Genomic DNA, 18,484 nt, shown 5'->3' on the forward strand with positions numbered 1-18,484 from the left:
CAGTAACATGTGGACCCATCCAAAAAATGTGTCTCAGCAGTCTGTACACATTACAGCAGTACACTGTTGGAACAACACCAACACCTGCAATAAGGGAAGATATAGGTGACAGTCAGGTGGGGTGCAAAGGGAATGACTGGCATCATGCTGCAGTCACACAGAACAACACTACAATGCAGTCTTGCTTAGTTCAACAGTCTTACCCGAGTGTCTTTGGAACTACTGCTGGATCAAATGTGACCTGTTGTCCACATCCTCCTCCTCTTCTTCCTCCTCACTGTCCTCCGTGTCCACTGCTGCCATTGCAGCATTGTCACCCCCTTCCTCCTGCAGATAGGGTACGTGCCGTCTGAGGGTCAAATTGTGCAACATGCAGCACACAACAAAGATTCTGCAGACCTTCTCAGGGTAGCAGCATAGGGATCCACCTGTCAGATGGAAGCACCTGAACCTAGCCTTCAGGAGACCAAAGGTCCTTTCTACAATCCTCCTGGTACGCCCATGGGCATCACTGTACCTATTTTCAGCCCGTTCTCGGATTCCTTTACACGGGTCATGAGCCAGGACAGGTTTGGGTAGCCGGAATCACCTGCAAGAAATAAGGGACACACATTAGCCCTGCGCAATGGCATGGGCCATGACTCCTGAAGGCATACACTCACAAACACTGGGTGGGGACACAGACTCACCTATTAGCCGCACTCTGTGCCTCTGTAGTTGTGCCATCAGCTGTGGGACACTGCCATTCCTCAGGACAAAGGCATTATGCACTGACCATGGATACTTGGCAGTGACGTGGAGATGTACTGGTCAGCCAGACGCACAATCTGGACACTGAGCGAGTGGAAACTCTTCCGATTCCTGTACACTTGCTCATTGGCCCTGGGGGGACTAAGGCAATATGGGTCCCTTTGATGGCCCCAATAACATGAGGTATATGTCCCACTGCATAGAATCCAGCCTTCTTGGTGGGTAAATCATCTACCTGGGGAATGCAATGTAGCTGCACATGTGTTTGAGCTAGGCAGACAAAACCCTTGCAAGCACAATCAAGAACATTGGCTGTGACATCCCTGGAGCCAAGCCCACTGTCACCTGGAAGGAGCCTGTTGCCAGGAAATGGAGCACTGAAAGTACCTGCTCAAGAGGGGGATTGCTGTGGTGCTACAGATAGTAGGTAGCAGATCAGGCTCCAATTGTGCACACAACTCTGTGATTGTGGCCTATCCAGAAAATCAATCTATCAATCAATACATTTGTAGAGCTACTCACCTGCGAGTGGTCTCAAGGTGCTTGGGGTGGGGGGGGGGGGGGAAGCTGCTACTGCTTGAACAGCCAGGTCTTGAGGTGTCTCCTGAAGGTCAGCAGGTCCTTGGTCTGCCGTAAGTAGATGGGGAGTGTGTTCCAGGTCTTGGCGGCGAGGTAGGAGAATGATCTGCTGCCAGTTGTTGTCCTGTGGATACGTAGAACAGGGGCGAGGGCAAGGTCGGCGGAGCGGAGCTGTCGGTTCGGGTTGTAGAAGGTAAGCCGTTCATTGAGGTATGCTGGTCCGGTGTTGTAGAGTGCTTTTGTGGGTGAGGAGCTTGAAAGTGATCCTCTTGTTGATGGAGAGCCAGAGTAGGTCTCTCAGGTAGGCGGTGATGTGGCTGCAGCAGGGGATGTTGAGGATGAGGCATGCGGAGGCGTTCTGTATGCGTTGCAGTCTTTTCTGGAGATTGGCCGTGGTTCCCGCGTAGAAAGCGTTGCCGTAGTCCAGTCTGCTGCTGACGAGGGCCTGGGTGACCGTCCTGGTTTCAGTGGGGATCCACCTGTAGATCTTGCAGAGCATGTGGAGGGTGTTAAAGCAGGAGGATGAGATGGCGTTGACTTGTTGGGTCATGGAGAGCGATGAGTCTACGATGAAACCCAGGTTGGGTGCGTGGTTGGTGGGCATCGGTGCGGCTCCCAGTGTGGCCGGCCACCAGGAGTCGTCCCAGGCGGAGGGGGTGCGACTGAGGATGAGGACCTCTGTCTTGTCCTAGTTCAGTTTTAGGCGACTGCTATCCATTTACTTGGCGATGGCCTTCATTCCTTCGTGGAGGTTGGTTTTGGCGGTGGCGGGGTCCTTGGTGAGGGAGAGGATCAGCTGAATACTTACGGCTCACCACTGGCCACCAGGGATGAGGCGCAAGCGGGAGCCAGCGGGTGGAGAAGTGACTCAAACTCGCAGCGAGGGAGGGGAGACAGACACGGGCGCAGTCAGGTGGAGTTGCACGGCGTGGGGAGCTTCTCCTGACCACAAAACAGGTCAAGGGTCGCTCTCCTCACTGCGCAGCAGCCACCATTAAGAAGGTGGGTGGGAGGGAGGAGCAGCTGGGAGGCGGGTGCAGAGCGCGAATGGGCGCCCGAGGGAGGCAGGGACGTAGCGGTGGGAAACACAAAGGGGGTACAGAGAGAGCGTGAAGGGCAAAACAGAGTATGAAAGGGCAAAAAAACACAGACAAAGCGAAAACAGTGAAAACAGTAAAAAAGCCAGAAAAAGGCAAAAACAGACGCAAAGGCAGACACCAAATACTTACGGCTCACCACTGGCCATCAGGGAAGAGGCGCAGGCGCTGGTGTTGCCGTCATGCCGGAAGGCGGTCCGCACCAACGTGCAATTCCTCATTGGCTAACATGGCCCTCTATGGAGTATGGGAACCAATGATGATCAACGCCGGCGGTGACGGTGTTCACCGCCGCTGACATGACCAACATTTCCTTTCTAATACTTCACTTGATTCCTGACTTTCCACAGAAAGACATCTCCACTGCTTGTGCTGCTATGACCTGTGCCTGGAACCTGCCATGGCTTGTGCTGCAGGGGAAAGGGCCCCAGCGGAGTTGGAGTGCCTCATGGACGGGGTCCAACCCCATTATGTGCAATTGTATGGGCCTCCAGACCAAGAGGTGAGTTCACGGTGGGTACGTTGCATCCAACATGACAACATGGAGATGTGTGTTTGTGTGCTGGCAGAGTGTCAAGTGGAGGGGATATAGCTGGTGCCAGCGTCAATGCAGGGGTACCGGTTATGTGTGTGCCTGATGAAGGTAAATGTTTTTTGTGGCCCATATGTGTGACAGGCTGGATTGTTTCATGGTGCACTGCCTTCTGTGTTTCTTCTGCAGGTCAGTCCCCATCAGAAGGGATAGTGGCGTGCCATCACCAAGGACGTGCGGACCATGGGGGTCTATACCAGGTGGAGCACCCACCGTAGGAAACGGTGGGAGGACCTGAGACGCTAGGCCCGGAAGACCGCCGAGGCCCAGGTGGGGATGGCCTCCGAATTAGGGAGGGTTGCCTGTCGGAACCTGACCTCCTGACGGCCCACATACTGGCAGTGGCCTACCCAGAGCTGGATGGGCACTTGAGGGCATCACATGAGCCACAAGGTGGTGAGTGCTGTGTGTATGTCAACCATCTCTTTTGCCTGGCATGGGATTTGGGTGCAGGGTACTAGTCAAGGGATGCCCCAATATGCCAGTTCAAATATTACTGTGTGGTCCAACTCAGGATAATAGAGTGTAAAGCATGTATTAGATAGCTAGGTAGGTGTCTTCCAATGTCAGGCAGGGCTTAGCTGGTCCCAGTTAGTGTGTAGCTGGCAGTGTTTGGCTCCTACCTGCTGTGGTACTTGGCCAATGGTATGCCAGTGTGGTCCATACTGCCCATTTGCAGTCTCTGCGTGACAGTGATGTGTCTCCCATCTGTGCTGTTGGTGCTGAGATTGAACCTGAGATTGAACCTGTGCTCCCTTTCTCCACCCCCCTTTTGTCATCCTGTCAATGTGTGCATTAGCATCATCTGGCGAAGGAGCAGCCGATCCAGCGAGTGAGGGAGCTGCAGCCCACAGGACCCAGGAGGCAGAGTCTACCAATGCTGAGGGGACCAGTGGGACAGACGGGGAGGGGAGTACCACTGCGGGGACAGGAGGTGACACCACTGACTCTGCTCCCTAGTGGTGGTGGTCCCCCCTGGGACCACTCCAGCTACAGGTTCTACCGCCACCCCGTACCAGCACCACCCTCCCAGTAGCCCCCCAACCGAGTTGCCCATGTATGCTCACCCAGTAGGGTGGGCATCTACTTCCCCCCAGGCACCTCAGGCCCTGCCCCGGTCAACCCTGCTGCCCTCAGTGAGGAGGCTATTGACCTCCTGAGCAATGCATTCCTGGAGGGCATTCTCGGTGGGTTGGCAGCCCTACAGAGATCGTTTCAGGCTCTGGCCTCTTCACTGACCGCAGCCAGTGTCCCTGTTTCATCCGTTCCCCCTCCAACTATCACCACCCAGTCCTAGTCTCTTCACCCCCAACCCAACCCATGCACACATTCAGACAAGCATGCACCCAAAACAACACACAAGACGCGCAGACAAACATAAGCAGCATACTTCAGTCCACAAGCACTCCCACATCCAACAGACAGATGCAAACACATCATCCACTACCTCAGCTGTCTCCCCCTCCTCCCTCACAGTCACATTCTCACTCACTCACACCTGCATGCACTGCATCAACGGACCCACATCCTGCTACCTTCACAGCCTTGCCCACAGTCACCACAACAGAAGACCCGCAGACATGCACCCCACATACCACATGCGCAGTCATCACCACCACCATCACATGCAGCACACCCACCTCACTTGCAGACACCACCACATCCATCCACACGTCATTTTTGTCCTTCCCCACCTTGTCTACCCCCCAGTAACACAGACACACTCGCACTCAGATCACCAACAGCCATCCACCTCACACACGCACACTGTCCATGCACCTGCACCCAAGTCCAGCATACCTCCTTCTTCTATAACCACTCTCTCTACCTCCACTCCAATCCCTCCTCCCACATCCCGCCCCATTGGTCCTAAGAAGCTTTTCCTTGCCCGCCTTGACCTCTTCCCCACCCCCGTCCTGCCGGTAAGAGGAAGGTCACACCACCCTAGGCAGGTACCTTAAGTACCCAGTGCGACACAGCTCCGTCGCCAAAGTCTCTAGGTGTCACTAAAGAGCACATGAGTGTAAAGCCGGACCCCTGCAACATGGACACTCCACCACCCCCCCAAACGGAGGGCTAAAGTGCTGCCCCCTCCCAAACAGACTGGCAAGACCATGAGACCACGTCCAAAACCCAGAGCCAAGGAGGCCCTAACAAAGTCACTGCCCAAGGAGGCCACCCAGACTTCCAAAGGCAAGGAGGCCCCCCAAAAGTCAAAGGCCAAGGAGGCCCCCAGAACCAAAGGCCAAGGAGGCCCCCCAGAAATCAAAGGCCAAGGAGGCCACTCAGACATCCAAGGCCAAGGAGGCCCCCCAGAAATGAAAGGTCAAGGAGCCCCCCCAGAAATCAAAGGACAAGGAGCTCCCCAGACATCCCTGCGCCAGGAGGCCCACAATATAGCGGCCATGGAGCAGCATCGGGACCGGAGGCCAAGGAGCAGCATCCAGAACCAGAGGCCAAGGAGCAGCATCCGCAACCAGGGGCCAAAGGGCATCATCAATAACCAGTGGGCAGCCAGCCCCCTCCTGATCCTGTGGGCAGGAAGCCCCCTCCAGAACCAGTGGGCAGTCAGCCCCCCACTCCTCATCCTATGGGCAGGAACCCCCATCCTCATCCTGTGGGCAGGAAGCACCCTCCAGGACCAGTGGGCAGCCAGCCCCCTCCTCATCCTGTGGGCAGGAAGCAGCATCCTCATCCTGCGGCTAGATCTGGCAGATGCCTGGGACCTGTCACTGTCCTGTCCAGCATTTAAGAAGGTTGTGAACATATCAAGCAAATTGCTCAGCTGGCAGGAAGACAGGGAGGAACTGGCCAAAAGGTCGCACGGCTGGTTAGTCCTTGAATCGTATACAATACGCAGGGAATCATTTTTACTGGCCGCACCATATACCCTGAGAATTAAATTAAAAAAAAATTAAATTAAGGGTAGGGGATATGCCCACGCTAGATTTTCTACTCAAATGGAAGAATGAGACACAAAGTGCCAACCAGGAATGTTGCCTATGCCACTTGGCCGTAGAGCCATTGAAGCATGTGGTTTGTATCTGCCCAGCCCTAGTGACTCAAAGAAAAAAAACTGTTGAAGAATGAATTTAACAATCTAGATATCAGTCTTAATTGAAGTGCTGGATCAACAAAACTATATTCTAAACATTAGGCTGGTCCAATTTTTGGAGACTTTTACCTCACTCATCTCTGTATCCCCCAAAATCTTAAGAACGGCGTAGGGATCATGTGCTAGCACAATTTTATCAATGGCTCTTTGAAGGGTCGGGAGCTAGGAATCACGAACACAAGTATCCAGCCATGCTTTTAAAATATAAAACAGGTTATCTATCTGTACATCTACAAACAGCCACATGAGGGGCTCACGGGGCGCATATGTAGTTGTAATTAAGATTGTAATGATGTTTGCACTCAACAGCAACCTGAGGGGTTTATGCGCCCATGGTATAGACTTTGCCCTCTTATTCTTTAATTATAATTTAAATCTATGTTTTATATGTGTAAATCAAATGAGGAGTGTATGTATTATGTATTATCAAAGGTTATAATGTTTTTGCATCTTTCCATGGTGAGGGAGGGATTCTATGGTTTTATGGTTTTTATTAACTAATAAACTCAATTTTGACTGACTGTGGGCAGCCACCCCCTTCTCATTCTGTGGACAGGAAGCCCCCTCCATAACCAGTGGGCTAGAAGCCCCCTCACAATGAGTTGCAACCCCACCCCTTGAGGTGCCAGCCCATTACCAACATGATGCCCCTGAACAATGGAGTCCAGATGTAGTCAGGAGTCAAGTTTGGGCTTGGGTTTGGCCTGTAGGCCTTAGTGACTTTGGACTGGCCTTTGGGTCTGCATTTATTTATTTCTGCAGTTGTGCATGGTTTTGCCTTTTCATTTTACATATTCATACAAAAGGAATACAGTGGTTGAACAGTGTATGTGTCCTGCTTTTGTTTACTATGAGGGTTCTTTTGCTGTTTATTCCTGTGCATGTGTTTCTAGGTGTGTGGTGTGTGTATGGTGTGTGTTTTGTGTGAGTGTGTGTCACTCTCCCCCCTCTCTCCCACCCTTGTGTGCTAGGCGACTGTTGGTGCTCCAGGACAGCCAGGGCGTGGTACAGCATCAGGAATACTTGCAGTTCAGGTTCCATGGCAGCCGCGGACTCCTGTGTGTCCCTGGAGGTGAGTGGCTCCATTTAAATGATGTGCTTCTGCCAGGCTTTTGGTGTCGTTGCTTCCGCCCCGGAAATCGTGGCAGTGTGCTATGTAATAATATGGTGGGGAGATCCTTGTCTTCCACTTGCCTGTAGGTGCTGTGTTCGGTGTTCATACCACGCTGGTTGGTGTGGTACATTGGCTGTCTATGGGAGGGATCACCACCATGGTCATAATTTGGCGATCATTACCAACAGCCTGTTGGCGGTGATAACGCCATGTTAACCAAGGCGGTCTTGACCACCTATGTGTCCTAACTCCGCCACTCCTGACCATAGAGAAGTTAAGACTAGTTAGGATTTGATTTTAAAATATTCCTGTTGCTGTTCTATATCTCTTACTTTTCTGGAAGACAATACGCAAGGCATGGAGAACTGAACAAGATCTATTATCTTGTTATTGTTCTCAATCCAACAGACAGACAGGAAAGACTAATCAAGGTCTGCAGCAGTAAATGCAAGATTACTGTAATGCTTCCTGGTATGACTGTTTTTTTAAATCTTCCAATGGCAGAGTTCTCTAATATAAATACTATTCCTTGTGCTGCTAAGATGGTACCATTATTTTACATGCAACGTTTTCATCCAATAGTCCCCCTACTCCTCAAATGGATCCTTCAATTCCTGCAGTGACACCATGCTTGAGTCATTTGAAGAAACACAGACAATTAATTTCAGAAAATGTACATTATTATATAACCATGATGAAGAAGCATGCTAACAAACCAAGTTCATGATCCATTTATTTTATTTCTGGCAAAAAGGATTGGTTGTCTGATCAGTTCAAATCCTGCCAGTAGAGCTTAAACCACAATTATTTGGGCTCTTTTGAGACAACACATCTTGGTAATCTTGTTGTTTTCCAGTTCAAGCTTTCTCATGCTTGGGAGATTCATCCTGTCTTTCGTTACTCTCAAATGAAGCCACGTGTGCCTTATCTTTACTATCAACTGCCACCTGAATTGCCAATCACAGTAGGAGGGCCAGCTGAATTTGAGTTTAAAAAAATGTGTGATTTCCAAAAATGTAAAGGAAGACTTCTGTTCCTGGTCTAGTAGAATAATTACCACCCAGCTAAGCGTTTCTGGGAAGATGCTTATTCAGTTCATGCTCCAGTGTTTCCAAAGACATTTGGACCAACCCAGGACTCCTGAAGGGGGCCATACTGACACATTTGTGCCCTGTGTTACACAACAAACTAGACCTTACTCAGGTTCGCACAGTTTTCAAGCAAGAAGTCCTAGGTGTGCTCCTTCTAAAAACTTAGAATATTCAAAGTATAAGCCAACTGAGCCACATTTGGACCTGTAAATCACAGGTTGCACAGATGATTTTGTAACCGTTACACTGAGGATTGAGGCTATGTATCCTTCATGACATCATGACTAAGAGGATATGAGGAAGACAGAGTTAGACAATGATAGGCATGTTCTGCAGGATTCAAGCTCTCAAAAGAAATGAGATCTAGAGAATCCTCCTTTCTTACAGTGAAAGGAGATATTTGGTTTTGTGACAGAGGCAGGTGATTCAGTCATACCACACAAATATTCACATTTCTAAATCTAATTTACACTTTGAACTTAAGGTTGTAATACGCAGTTGGTGTGGAATCCCTAGAAGTGCAAAAACTTCAAATACATATTTCAAATAGTTACATTACAATTCAAATACAATTTGTACAGAGATTTGGTTGAGACAAAAAACTAACATGCAGCTCGTTTTCCAATTAGTGACAACTAATCTGACCCTGGGGGTCTATGCCATCAGAGACTATTCAGAAGCGAGTCCAAACATCACATCTGATGTGTGTTGAGGGATCAATGGAGTGGATTTCGCCTTCAACAATTCAGGATGGACATATCATGGGCTGATACATTCTGGTCGGATTTAAACTTTGGGGTTTTCAAGATCGGGGTAGTCTATGGTGAGTGGGTGCCTAAAATGGCTACTGCAGGTATGGCAAAGGGTCTTAATTCAACGTGACAAAACCCATATTTGACTACAGAAACTACCAAAGATCATATATTGTACCATGGACTTGATAGCTACCAAAACAGTTGATTTAGAGTAAAGGAGACAGAAGCGTAGCAGGTTATGGAGAAGTGCAGCCATTAATTAAATTAAAGAGCAAAAGAAGCAACTAGCAAAGGGATGTGTGATTTGAGCAATTCTCCGTGATGGCAGTAGGAAGACTTGACTTTGAAGCAGGAGGTGGGGAGGGGTAAGTATGGAGCTGGTAGAGAAGTTAAGAACTTTCTGTAGAGGCTAGAGATAACAAAGAGGGGGCAGTGAAATGCTACAGCAATAGCCCAGCTTGCTGAGGGGGCAGGGTATTTATGACTGTTCTGGAAGCACGAAAGGAAATAAAGTCATTGGTGCTCCTGATTTACAGTGCAGGGATGAAGGTTGACAGTTTCATGTCATGATCCAGGAAGGTGCTCTTAGAGCAAAGAATGGCATTTAGGATATTGACACAAAAGCATTCACGGTAGGAGATAATGCGTATAAAGGACAGTATATGATCTTGGTCATATATGGGTCTAGCATGAGTGAAAAGGATGTAGGTGGTGGAGGATGTCATCAGTTGGGTACCCATTGACAATGACGAAACGGAAGTGGTAGAAGAGGGCCTGCAGCAATGTTCTAACTACATTTTCTTTAACTTAATACAGAACAATTAAAAGCTTGTTGGCCAGTAAGGAGGAAGTCGTAATAGTGAAAGGTTAGGAGGGACAAAAATAGGTATGCTTTATTGTTAACTCTGCTGGAAAGAGTTGCATTGAATTACTGCTGTTGCATGTGCCCCACAAGAGGTACAACAGTTAAAATGGGAAACGTTCAGTTGTCATTCCTTACCTTCCAGACAGTCCAGGCCTTACATCAACGTCTTATGCTGAAAAAGTAACTAAAGGTTCAACAATGATGTTTTCAAAACTGTGCAAATATTTCAAACTTAGTAAAGGATACAAGGAAAAATAATTAGATTTCTTGTAGCAAATGGCTGTAGATCATGGAGGTTGGCAATAATGACCCGAACTGCTTCCTGGAACAACATAAATATGTTGAATACTACGTGATTTCCAGGGATCTAAAAAGTGTTTACAAAATATCTTCCAAGAAATAGCAGTTGAGCTTATCAATATTGATTGAGGGTGCTCCAAATAAAACCAATAACATTATTTAAGTGACCATGAGGACTTCAGTAGTTATCTAAATAGAAATCTAAATTTTGAAAACTGGTTTCTACGAGAATAAGGATGAGAAAAAAATCCCCTATCTAATATCTATATTGAATAGCTCAGCCGTGTGGAACATTTAGTAGCATATGTGTAACAGAAGTTTACCTTTTTACCTCTCAATATTGCTATCATACTTAATTTGTCTAGATTTGAAGAATTCACAAAGGCGTTTACAACAAGCCCCAGGATCCATTTAGTTTTTTTTTGGTGGAGGACCAAGAGGACACAACACTTTATTTCACCGTGATAAGAGAACAGCTGTGTATGAATCAGTATACAATCATAAAATGCTCAAGAAAAACTGAGGTTTACAATGGCCAGCTGTAGCACTGAAGTTTTGAAGCACAGAACCACGGAGTACCACCACTTAAAAACCATTTCAGGAGTCAGCATCCTCTGTAGCTATTTTGTTATTTCAACTAAAAACTTCTAAATTAATCTTCCCAAGTATGTGTGCATACTTATGCACAAGGTACATCCATCCCAACTGTAAATTTTAAATGTCACCTTTCAACAGGGAGCTTACATTGAAGGGCCCTAACATGGAACAGCACAACTTTCTGAATCAATAGGAGAAGGAACAGAATCACGTTACTTTATGGTAGCATCTTTTAGAGTGCCACAACTACATCCCTTCAGCTCACAACCTCAGCATATCACCACTCGAGAGTGTTTGTTTTTTAGGTTACTTACATAAAAATACCTACTCAGTTTCTTTACAAGAATGTGATTCTTTAGCTATTGTAAAACTCAAAATTGCTCACCTTACTCCTGCCTTGAAAGCATCCCAGACTATATTGGGCGAATCACTGACATAAATTCAACAGTCAATTAACTACCATCTCTGTATACGCTGGATCAGCTAACATAGAATGAACTGTTGGTCTAAAAAGGTATGACAAAGCAGAAAACATGTGAGTGCTGAAGAATGTGTTCTCGTGTCAGCAAATTACAATGGAATACAGTCAGCGTATTTCATTGGGTCTTGCCAGGGTCCTAGCACTGGACCAATAATAGCTGCTAAGTTAGGGCAGATGCTCCTAATTTCTAGCACTGCTTTCATGCCTCATAAGCCTCATCCAAAGTGGAAAAGTTGGAAGACAATGGCAGAGGCTGGGAACACCTTTCAACTGAAACACAGTACCAAGTCAGTACAAAGCTTGCAGCCCCCAAGGATGTACAACTTTTGTGGGGGGAACCAAGCCAACTTGCCATTGTGGTGCAAGAAAGGATTCTTACGGACTAACTTTTGTCTGGTGCAGGGCTCCTGAGTGCCAAAGAATCCAGGGCCTCCACTACCACTGTTTCAGGGAAGCGTCCAGAATGGGGGGTCTGTACTGCCACTGTTTCAAGGCGGCATCCAAGTATTGTATGTGTGCGATCTGTGCTGCTTTTAACAGGTATAGGTAGTGAACCCAACAGACTTGAGGACTTCTTTCCGCTTGGTGGTGGAAATGTTGCTGATGAGATCGATGGTCTTTATGATAGCAAGCAACTATCAGGTGATTCCTAAATTGGGCTGATTGCTTGAGGTGCAGCATCCATTCTTATGGAATCAACGGAAAGGGGATTACAGATAACCAGCGGACAGGGCATGGTGGATTACTGCCAGTGTGGGCTTGAGACAATGTCACAATCCAGGAACAAGAGTCAGAGCAAGAAAAGGAGCCTTGTATATCTAAAATACCAATCAGATAACCATAACTGAAACTGCAGATCCCAGAGTGACAGATGGCTGCCTAGTTTCTATGCCAGAATCCCTTTAGCAAACACAGACCTGTTTAGAGCACCTCATCTTAAGAAGGGAAGGTAACAAACTGTCACAATCATAGACACAATTACACTACTGCCTTATCATACACTAGCGTCACAGGAAGAAATACACAGATATGGCAAAATAATCTTTAGCAGGTAAAAAGAGGAGGCATTACAGCACTTAACCCATATACACCCCAGCATAGAGACTATGGCATAGGGCGAGCTTCAAACAATAATGTCAGTCATTATGAACATGGCGGTAACGACCGCCGACCGCCATGGGAGCAGTGAACAGAATCCCGCCGCCGGCGGCGAATGGAAACCCGCCATATAATGAACAAAAAACCCAACTCCGCCAAACATTCCCACACCACCACACCCCCCAGGACCCTGTCGGCGGGAATCACGGCCCACCCCACCACCACCAAGCGCACCCACATCCTGCCCTCCAAATAAAGATGCACAAATCACCTCGGCGCACAGTGGAGGCCGGACGACCATTGCCGGCTGCGACCGCCACGGGTGGCAAGGGGCCCAACAGCAACCACTGCACACATTGGCTAGGCTTAGCACCCACACACCTGACACACATCCAGAACACCATAAAACACACCCAGACACACCCCACAATCCCTTGCAACGAAACCAGGACCAGACGACGGAGAGCACCAGAGCCAGACAGAGAACGCCAGCAGACAGGACACTCATAGCGAGCCACACAGGAGCACCTAAACACCGTCCCTAGTCCCGATGCCATCCACCACCCTCACCATTTCCCCTCCCAAAATCCACGCTTCCTTGAAAGGGAGCTAAGGACCATGGTGGACGAGATCCTAAAAGTGGAGCCACAAATATTCGGCTCCGAGGAGCAGCACTCACCCATCGCCCGGAAAATGGAGCTGTGGCAGACCATCGTCAACAGAGTGAATGCAGTGGAACACCATCCATGCACCAGGGACGACATCCACAAGAGATGGAATGACCTGCGGAGGAAGGTCCGGGCCATGGTATCCAGGCACCACATCGCAGTGCAGAAGACTGGGGGAGGGCTGCCACCAACACCACCCGACTACACCGACTGGGAGGAGAAGGTACTCACCATCCAGCACCCAGAGGGACTCACTGGAGGAATGGACTAGGGTAAGTTGTCTACATTTACCCCATATACACCATACCTGTAATGCATGCACAACCCCACCCAACCAACACCCACCTAGACCCACACCCCTCCCAGCCATTACCCACCACATCCACCAACCTGCATCACCCACAACTCACTACCAGGCCCACATCACTCCCGCTGTGCACAGCCACCCCCACCCCTTCACGTTCCCACAATGGAATAATAACCCCCACCACAATGTAACGCCACCACTGCCACTAGATGCTATGCCAACCTCACAAAGGCACCCCTGAAGGCCACTGAAAGGCACACCAGCACTAAATTGTACAGTACTGCCCACCTCTGACCCTCCTGCATATGTAACAAACAACTCTATGTCCCCCAACAGGCACCACCACCCATGCAACCCTAATGGAGCGGACAAGGAGTGCCACAGCATTCCAGGGAGACAGAGGCACATCACAGGACACTGGTGAAGGATCCCTGGACACTGATGAGCAGGCAGGCCCTTCACACAGCCCTGGATGCTCACCATGCAGCAGCCTCACCCAGGAAAACACTGTCACCCCTAACACCCAGTGAAGACCAGCAGGCCAGGGGGGGGCATGCTCACACCAGTGGACCTAGGGCACAAACAGGTGGAACACAGCAACAGAGGCCGCAGTCTCCCACCCCCAACATGCAGGAAGACGAGGGCCCAAGTACTAGTGGCACGTCCAGACCTGCGCAGGGGACACAGGCACAGGGGGCCAGGGCAAGGTCAAGTGCCCCAGTGGGTCAGGGGGCAGGGCACCGGATAGATGCAGCAGCCCAGGGCGTCATTGCAGAGGTATTGGGGGCATACCAACATACCCAAGACAGGTTGGCACAGATTGTGTCCACCCTGGAGCAAAGTCAGAGGATGCAGCTGGAACACCACCAACAGGCCATGGAGCAGTGGAAAGAACACAATGCCACAATGGCCACCATTGCTGGAGTACTGCTGCAGTTGGTCAACAAATCCTCAGACACCCACCCCGGACAAGAGGCCCCCACAACAGCCCTGGACAACCAGCAACAGTTGTCCCAAGCAGCTGAAACTGCACAGGAAAAACCCTCCCAGGAATCACAAGGGCCAACCATGTCACCCCAAGTAGCTCCACAGCAGGCGCCCAAACGTAGCCTCAGGCCAAGATAGGGCACTGGAAACCCAGCAAAGAACAAGTCCCCTACCAACAATTGACACTGCTGCTTCTGCCAAGCAACCAACACACCCATTCACAAACTGCACTTAGCTGAGGGCTAAATGATTAACAGAACTACAAATAGGACCAACCTATGAAATCAAACAGGCCTGCCACCAAGTCGGTTTTGAGGACAACCAACCGTAACGACTTCCATCACTGTACATAGCACATTTCACTGTATTCCACCAATAAACATATCTCACCTGTAACACTGTACCCTGTCTTCAATGTTGAACAAAGTGGAGTAATGATGCAACAGGCAGGGATAAACTTTATTGTCAAATTGTGCATGCTGCTGGTACAGTGTGTTTCTAAAAAGTCAAGAAGGGAATGCTTATGTTGTCTGTCTGTACCATGCTGAAGATGTCCATGACCCACAATTCCCCCTAGTTGGCATGGCACACTTACAGTATCAGTCACTAACCACATATACAGGCTGATGTCCCAGACAGTTATTGGAAGTAGAGTTGTATCAGTTGGCTTCTGGAATTTACATCTTCACCTTCCTCATCCTCACCATCACTCTCCTCACCTCTCTGAGGTAACAGATCAGGACCTATAGCACCCTCCACCTCCAAAAGGGGGATAGAATGTCTCACTGCCACGTTGTGCCACATGCAGCAGGCCGCCACTATCCTACACACCTTATCAGGCCCATAGGCCAGGGAACCCCCAGAGATATGTAGGCATATCTAGCCTTCAGGAGACCTATAGTACGCTCTATCACCCTCCTAGTACATCCATGGGCCTCATTGTATTTCCTCTCTGCATCCGTCCTGGGATTCCTCACTGGTGTCAGGAGCCAACACAAGTTTGGATAGCCAGAATCACCTAGAGAAATGGTCAATACAGAGTAGTCATTGGAATGTCCTTAGTCTGACAGGCTGTTTTTCAGCAACGTGTCAGTTAGTGACAGGCACACTTACTTATGATCCACCCTCTGTCCTCTTGGAGTTGTTCCATCTTTTGTGGCACACTACTGTTCCTCAAAACAAATGAATCATGGACTAAACCAGGAAACATGGCATTCACATGGGATATGTACTGGTCTGCTGTACATACCAACTGGATGTTCATGGAGTGAAAGTTCTTCCTGTTTCTGTAAACCTGTTCACTCACTCTTGGGAGGATGCTGGGTATGTGGGTTCCATTGATGGCACCAATAACATGGGGAATGTTTGCAAAGGCATAGAAGTCTGACTTGATGGCAGGGAGCTCAGCACTTTGGGGGAATCGCACATAGGATTTCAGATGTTGTACAAATGCATTTAGAAATCTTGTAAGTACCTGGATGAACATTGGATGTGAGAATCCAGCACCCATGCCCACAGTCACTTGAAAGGAGCCTGTGGTCAGGAAATGGAGTGCGGAGAGCACCTGCACCTCAGTTGGAATGGCATGCTGATTACAATTTCCGGGAGTCAGTGCTGGATCCTGTAATGCACATAGGTCCTGAATAGTTGCACGTGTGAGTCTGTAAGTGATAATGATCTGACGCTCCACTATGGTCCCCAAATCCACAAGTGGTCTGCACACAGAAGGTGCCCTTCCTCGCCACAAGGGTCTGTACCTGTGAGGGGTAAGAACAAGGAGTCATGTGCACTCATACACAGGCATATTTGCTAAACACATTCACTGCATTTTTCATAGTAGTGTCTGTACAATAACTGCAACCTGACAGATGTACATTGTCACCACTGAGAGGGAACGGAGTAAATCATGTGGGATTATATACTCTATGGATAGAGACATATGTGAATCATATGGCTAGTAGGCCCAGCATTGTGACTAAATAGAATTTCAAGATGCGTAGGTGATGGCAAAATGTCTGCCCACTGTAGTTCTGCCCCTTCGTTGTGGAAGTGACCTAAGACTGCTAGCAGTTGACATCACAGCTTTCGGCGGTGTTTACCGCTGTTCACACCCTCATTGGATAACATAGATGCCAATGGGGAATCTTGGTGTATCATGATCTCAGCAAGCGTTGACAGTGCATTTTGCCGCGGAACGTATGAGCGTTCGGCATCGTGTGCTCACTTGAATCCCTGATCTTGTGCGGACAAGTACTCCACTCCGTGTACTGCTGTGGCCTGCCTCTGGCTATGGATGTTCCACGTGGTGCAGGGGAAAGGGACACGGCCTTCACCCAGGAAGAACTGGAGAAACTGGTGGAAGGGGTCCTGCCCCTGTACAGCAGACTCTACTGCCGACCAGAGGTACAGGTGAGTCCGGGTTTGGGGGGCACTGTGTGTGTAATGGATGGAGTGGATTGCTCTGATGTGCGTTCCTGTGAGCCAGGATGGGGCTTGGTGCATGGAATGCTGCGTGCCACTGTTCTGCATGTCTGGGAGTACTGTCTGTCCTATGTCTAACAATCAGACAGCTATTGCCATCGTGCAGGTGCCTGACTGACCTCTGTGTTTCTTCTCTGTGTCTCCCTACTAGGTCAGCACCCACCAGAAGAGGGCACATTGGCATGCAATCGCCGAGGAGGTACGGACCCTGGGTGTCTACAACCGGCGGAGCACCCACTGTCGGAAGAGGTGGGAGGACTTGCGGTGCTGGGTGCAGAAGATCAGTGAGGACCATCTGGGGAAGTCCTCCCAACGTGGTAGGGGTGCCCATCGGGCACTGACCCCCTTAATGCGAAGGATCCTGGCGGTGGCGTACCCAGACCTGGATGGGCGCTTGAAGGCTGCACAGCAGTCACAACGGGTTGAGTACTTACAGCCCATACTTCAGGCCTGGAAGGATGAGTGTGTTTACGATAGAGTCATGGGGCTTAGAGCAGGGTTTTGACTGGTGTCCAGCTACTGTCTGCTCCCCAAAGGGTGTAGGGGTGTCCCTATCAGGTTTCACCTACCTCAGCTTCAATGCAATGACAGGATATGGGTGTAGGTCAATATACTGCTCAGTAGTCAGGGCCATGGTCATGGGCCTAGTGCACATTGCTGCCTGTTGGGTGTGTCTGCTGGGTAGGTGTATGTCTGGCCATTGTGTATCAGCATTCAGCTACCTACAAGTGTCTCTCCTGTTTTGTCTCCCCGTCCCTGTTCTCTTTTGTGTGTCTGGTACAGCATCAACATCAGGCGAGGGAGCTGAGGCACCGGTTAGTGTGGAGACAGTGGCCCACGGATCCTCGGAGGCAGAGACAACGGACGCCCAGGGGACCAGTGGGTGGGAGGGCGAGGGGACTTCCACGGGGAAGGCTACTACAACCGGTGGTAGTGACTCTGAAACCTCCTCCGATGGAAGTCCTCTGGAAGTGGCGGACACTAGTGGACAAATCACGACCGTGAGAACTTCCGCCACCACCCATACCATCAGTGCCCTCCCTTCTGGTCCCCACCGAGTTGGCTGTGCCCGCCCACCCAGAAAGGTGGGCGTCTCCTTCGCCCCAGGCACCTCCTACCCTGCCCCAGTCAACCCTGCTGCCATCTCAGAGGAGGCTATTGACCTCCTGAGAACCACCTCTGTAGGGCAGACAACCATCGTCAATGCCATCCAGGGGCTAGCATCAGAGGTGCAACAGACTAATGCCTATCTGGATGGCATTCACGGTGCCCTACAGAGATCTTTTCAGGCTCTGGCCTCTTCTTGGACGGCAGCCAGTTTCCCTGGCCATTCTATCCCCCCTCCAACCTCCTCTACCCCTTCCAGCAAGCACCCCACTCCCTTCACCTGTCCAAGGCACACATTCAGACACGCAGTCAAGCACTTCAACACACAAAAAACACACTTGCAAACACAAGCACCACACCTCCCACCACAAGCATTCACACAGCCAACATACACCTGCACACACAACAACGTCCACTTCCCCCAGTGTGCCCGCCTCTTCCGCCTCCCTGTCTGTCCCCTCTACATGCACACCCTCATGCACTGCACCGTCACTCACGGT

At 49.7% G+C, this 18,484-nt stretch overlaps 1 protein-coding gene across 1 annotated transcript in view; it reads right to left on the bottom strand.

The window, feature by feature from the left end:
* The window catches only part of MAJIN (membrane anchored junction protein), a 378,916-nt gene that overhangs the window by 163,927 nt on the left and 196,505 nt on the right, over positions 1-18,484 (bottom strand). Inside the window, exon 4 of the mRNA XM_069207529.1 lies at positions 10,205-10,280. Within this exon, the coding sequence (XP_069063630.1) occupies positions 10,205-10,280 (76 nt within the window). The remainder of the gene's footprint in view (positions 1-10,204; positions 10,281-18,484) is intronic.

Source organism: Pleurodeles waltl, chromosome 9 (assembly GCF_031143425.1).
Source record: "Pleurodeles waltl isolate 20211129_DDA chromosome 9, aPleWal1.hap1.20221129, whole genome shotgun sequence".
Lineage (NCBI taxonomy): Eukaryota > Metazoa > Chordata > Amphibia > Caudata > Salamandridae > Pleurodeles > Pleurodeles waltl.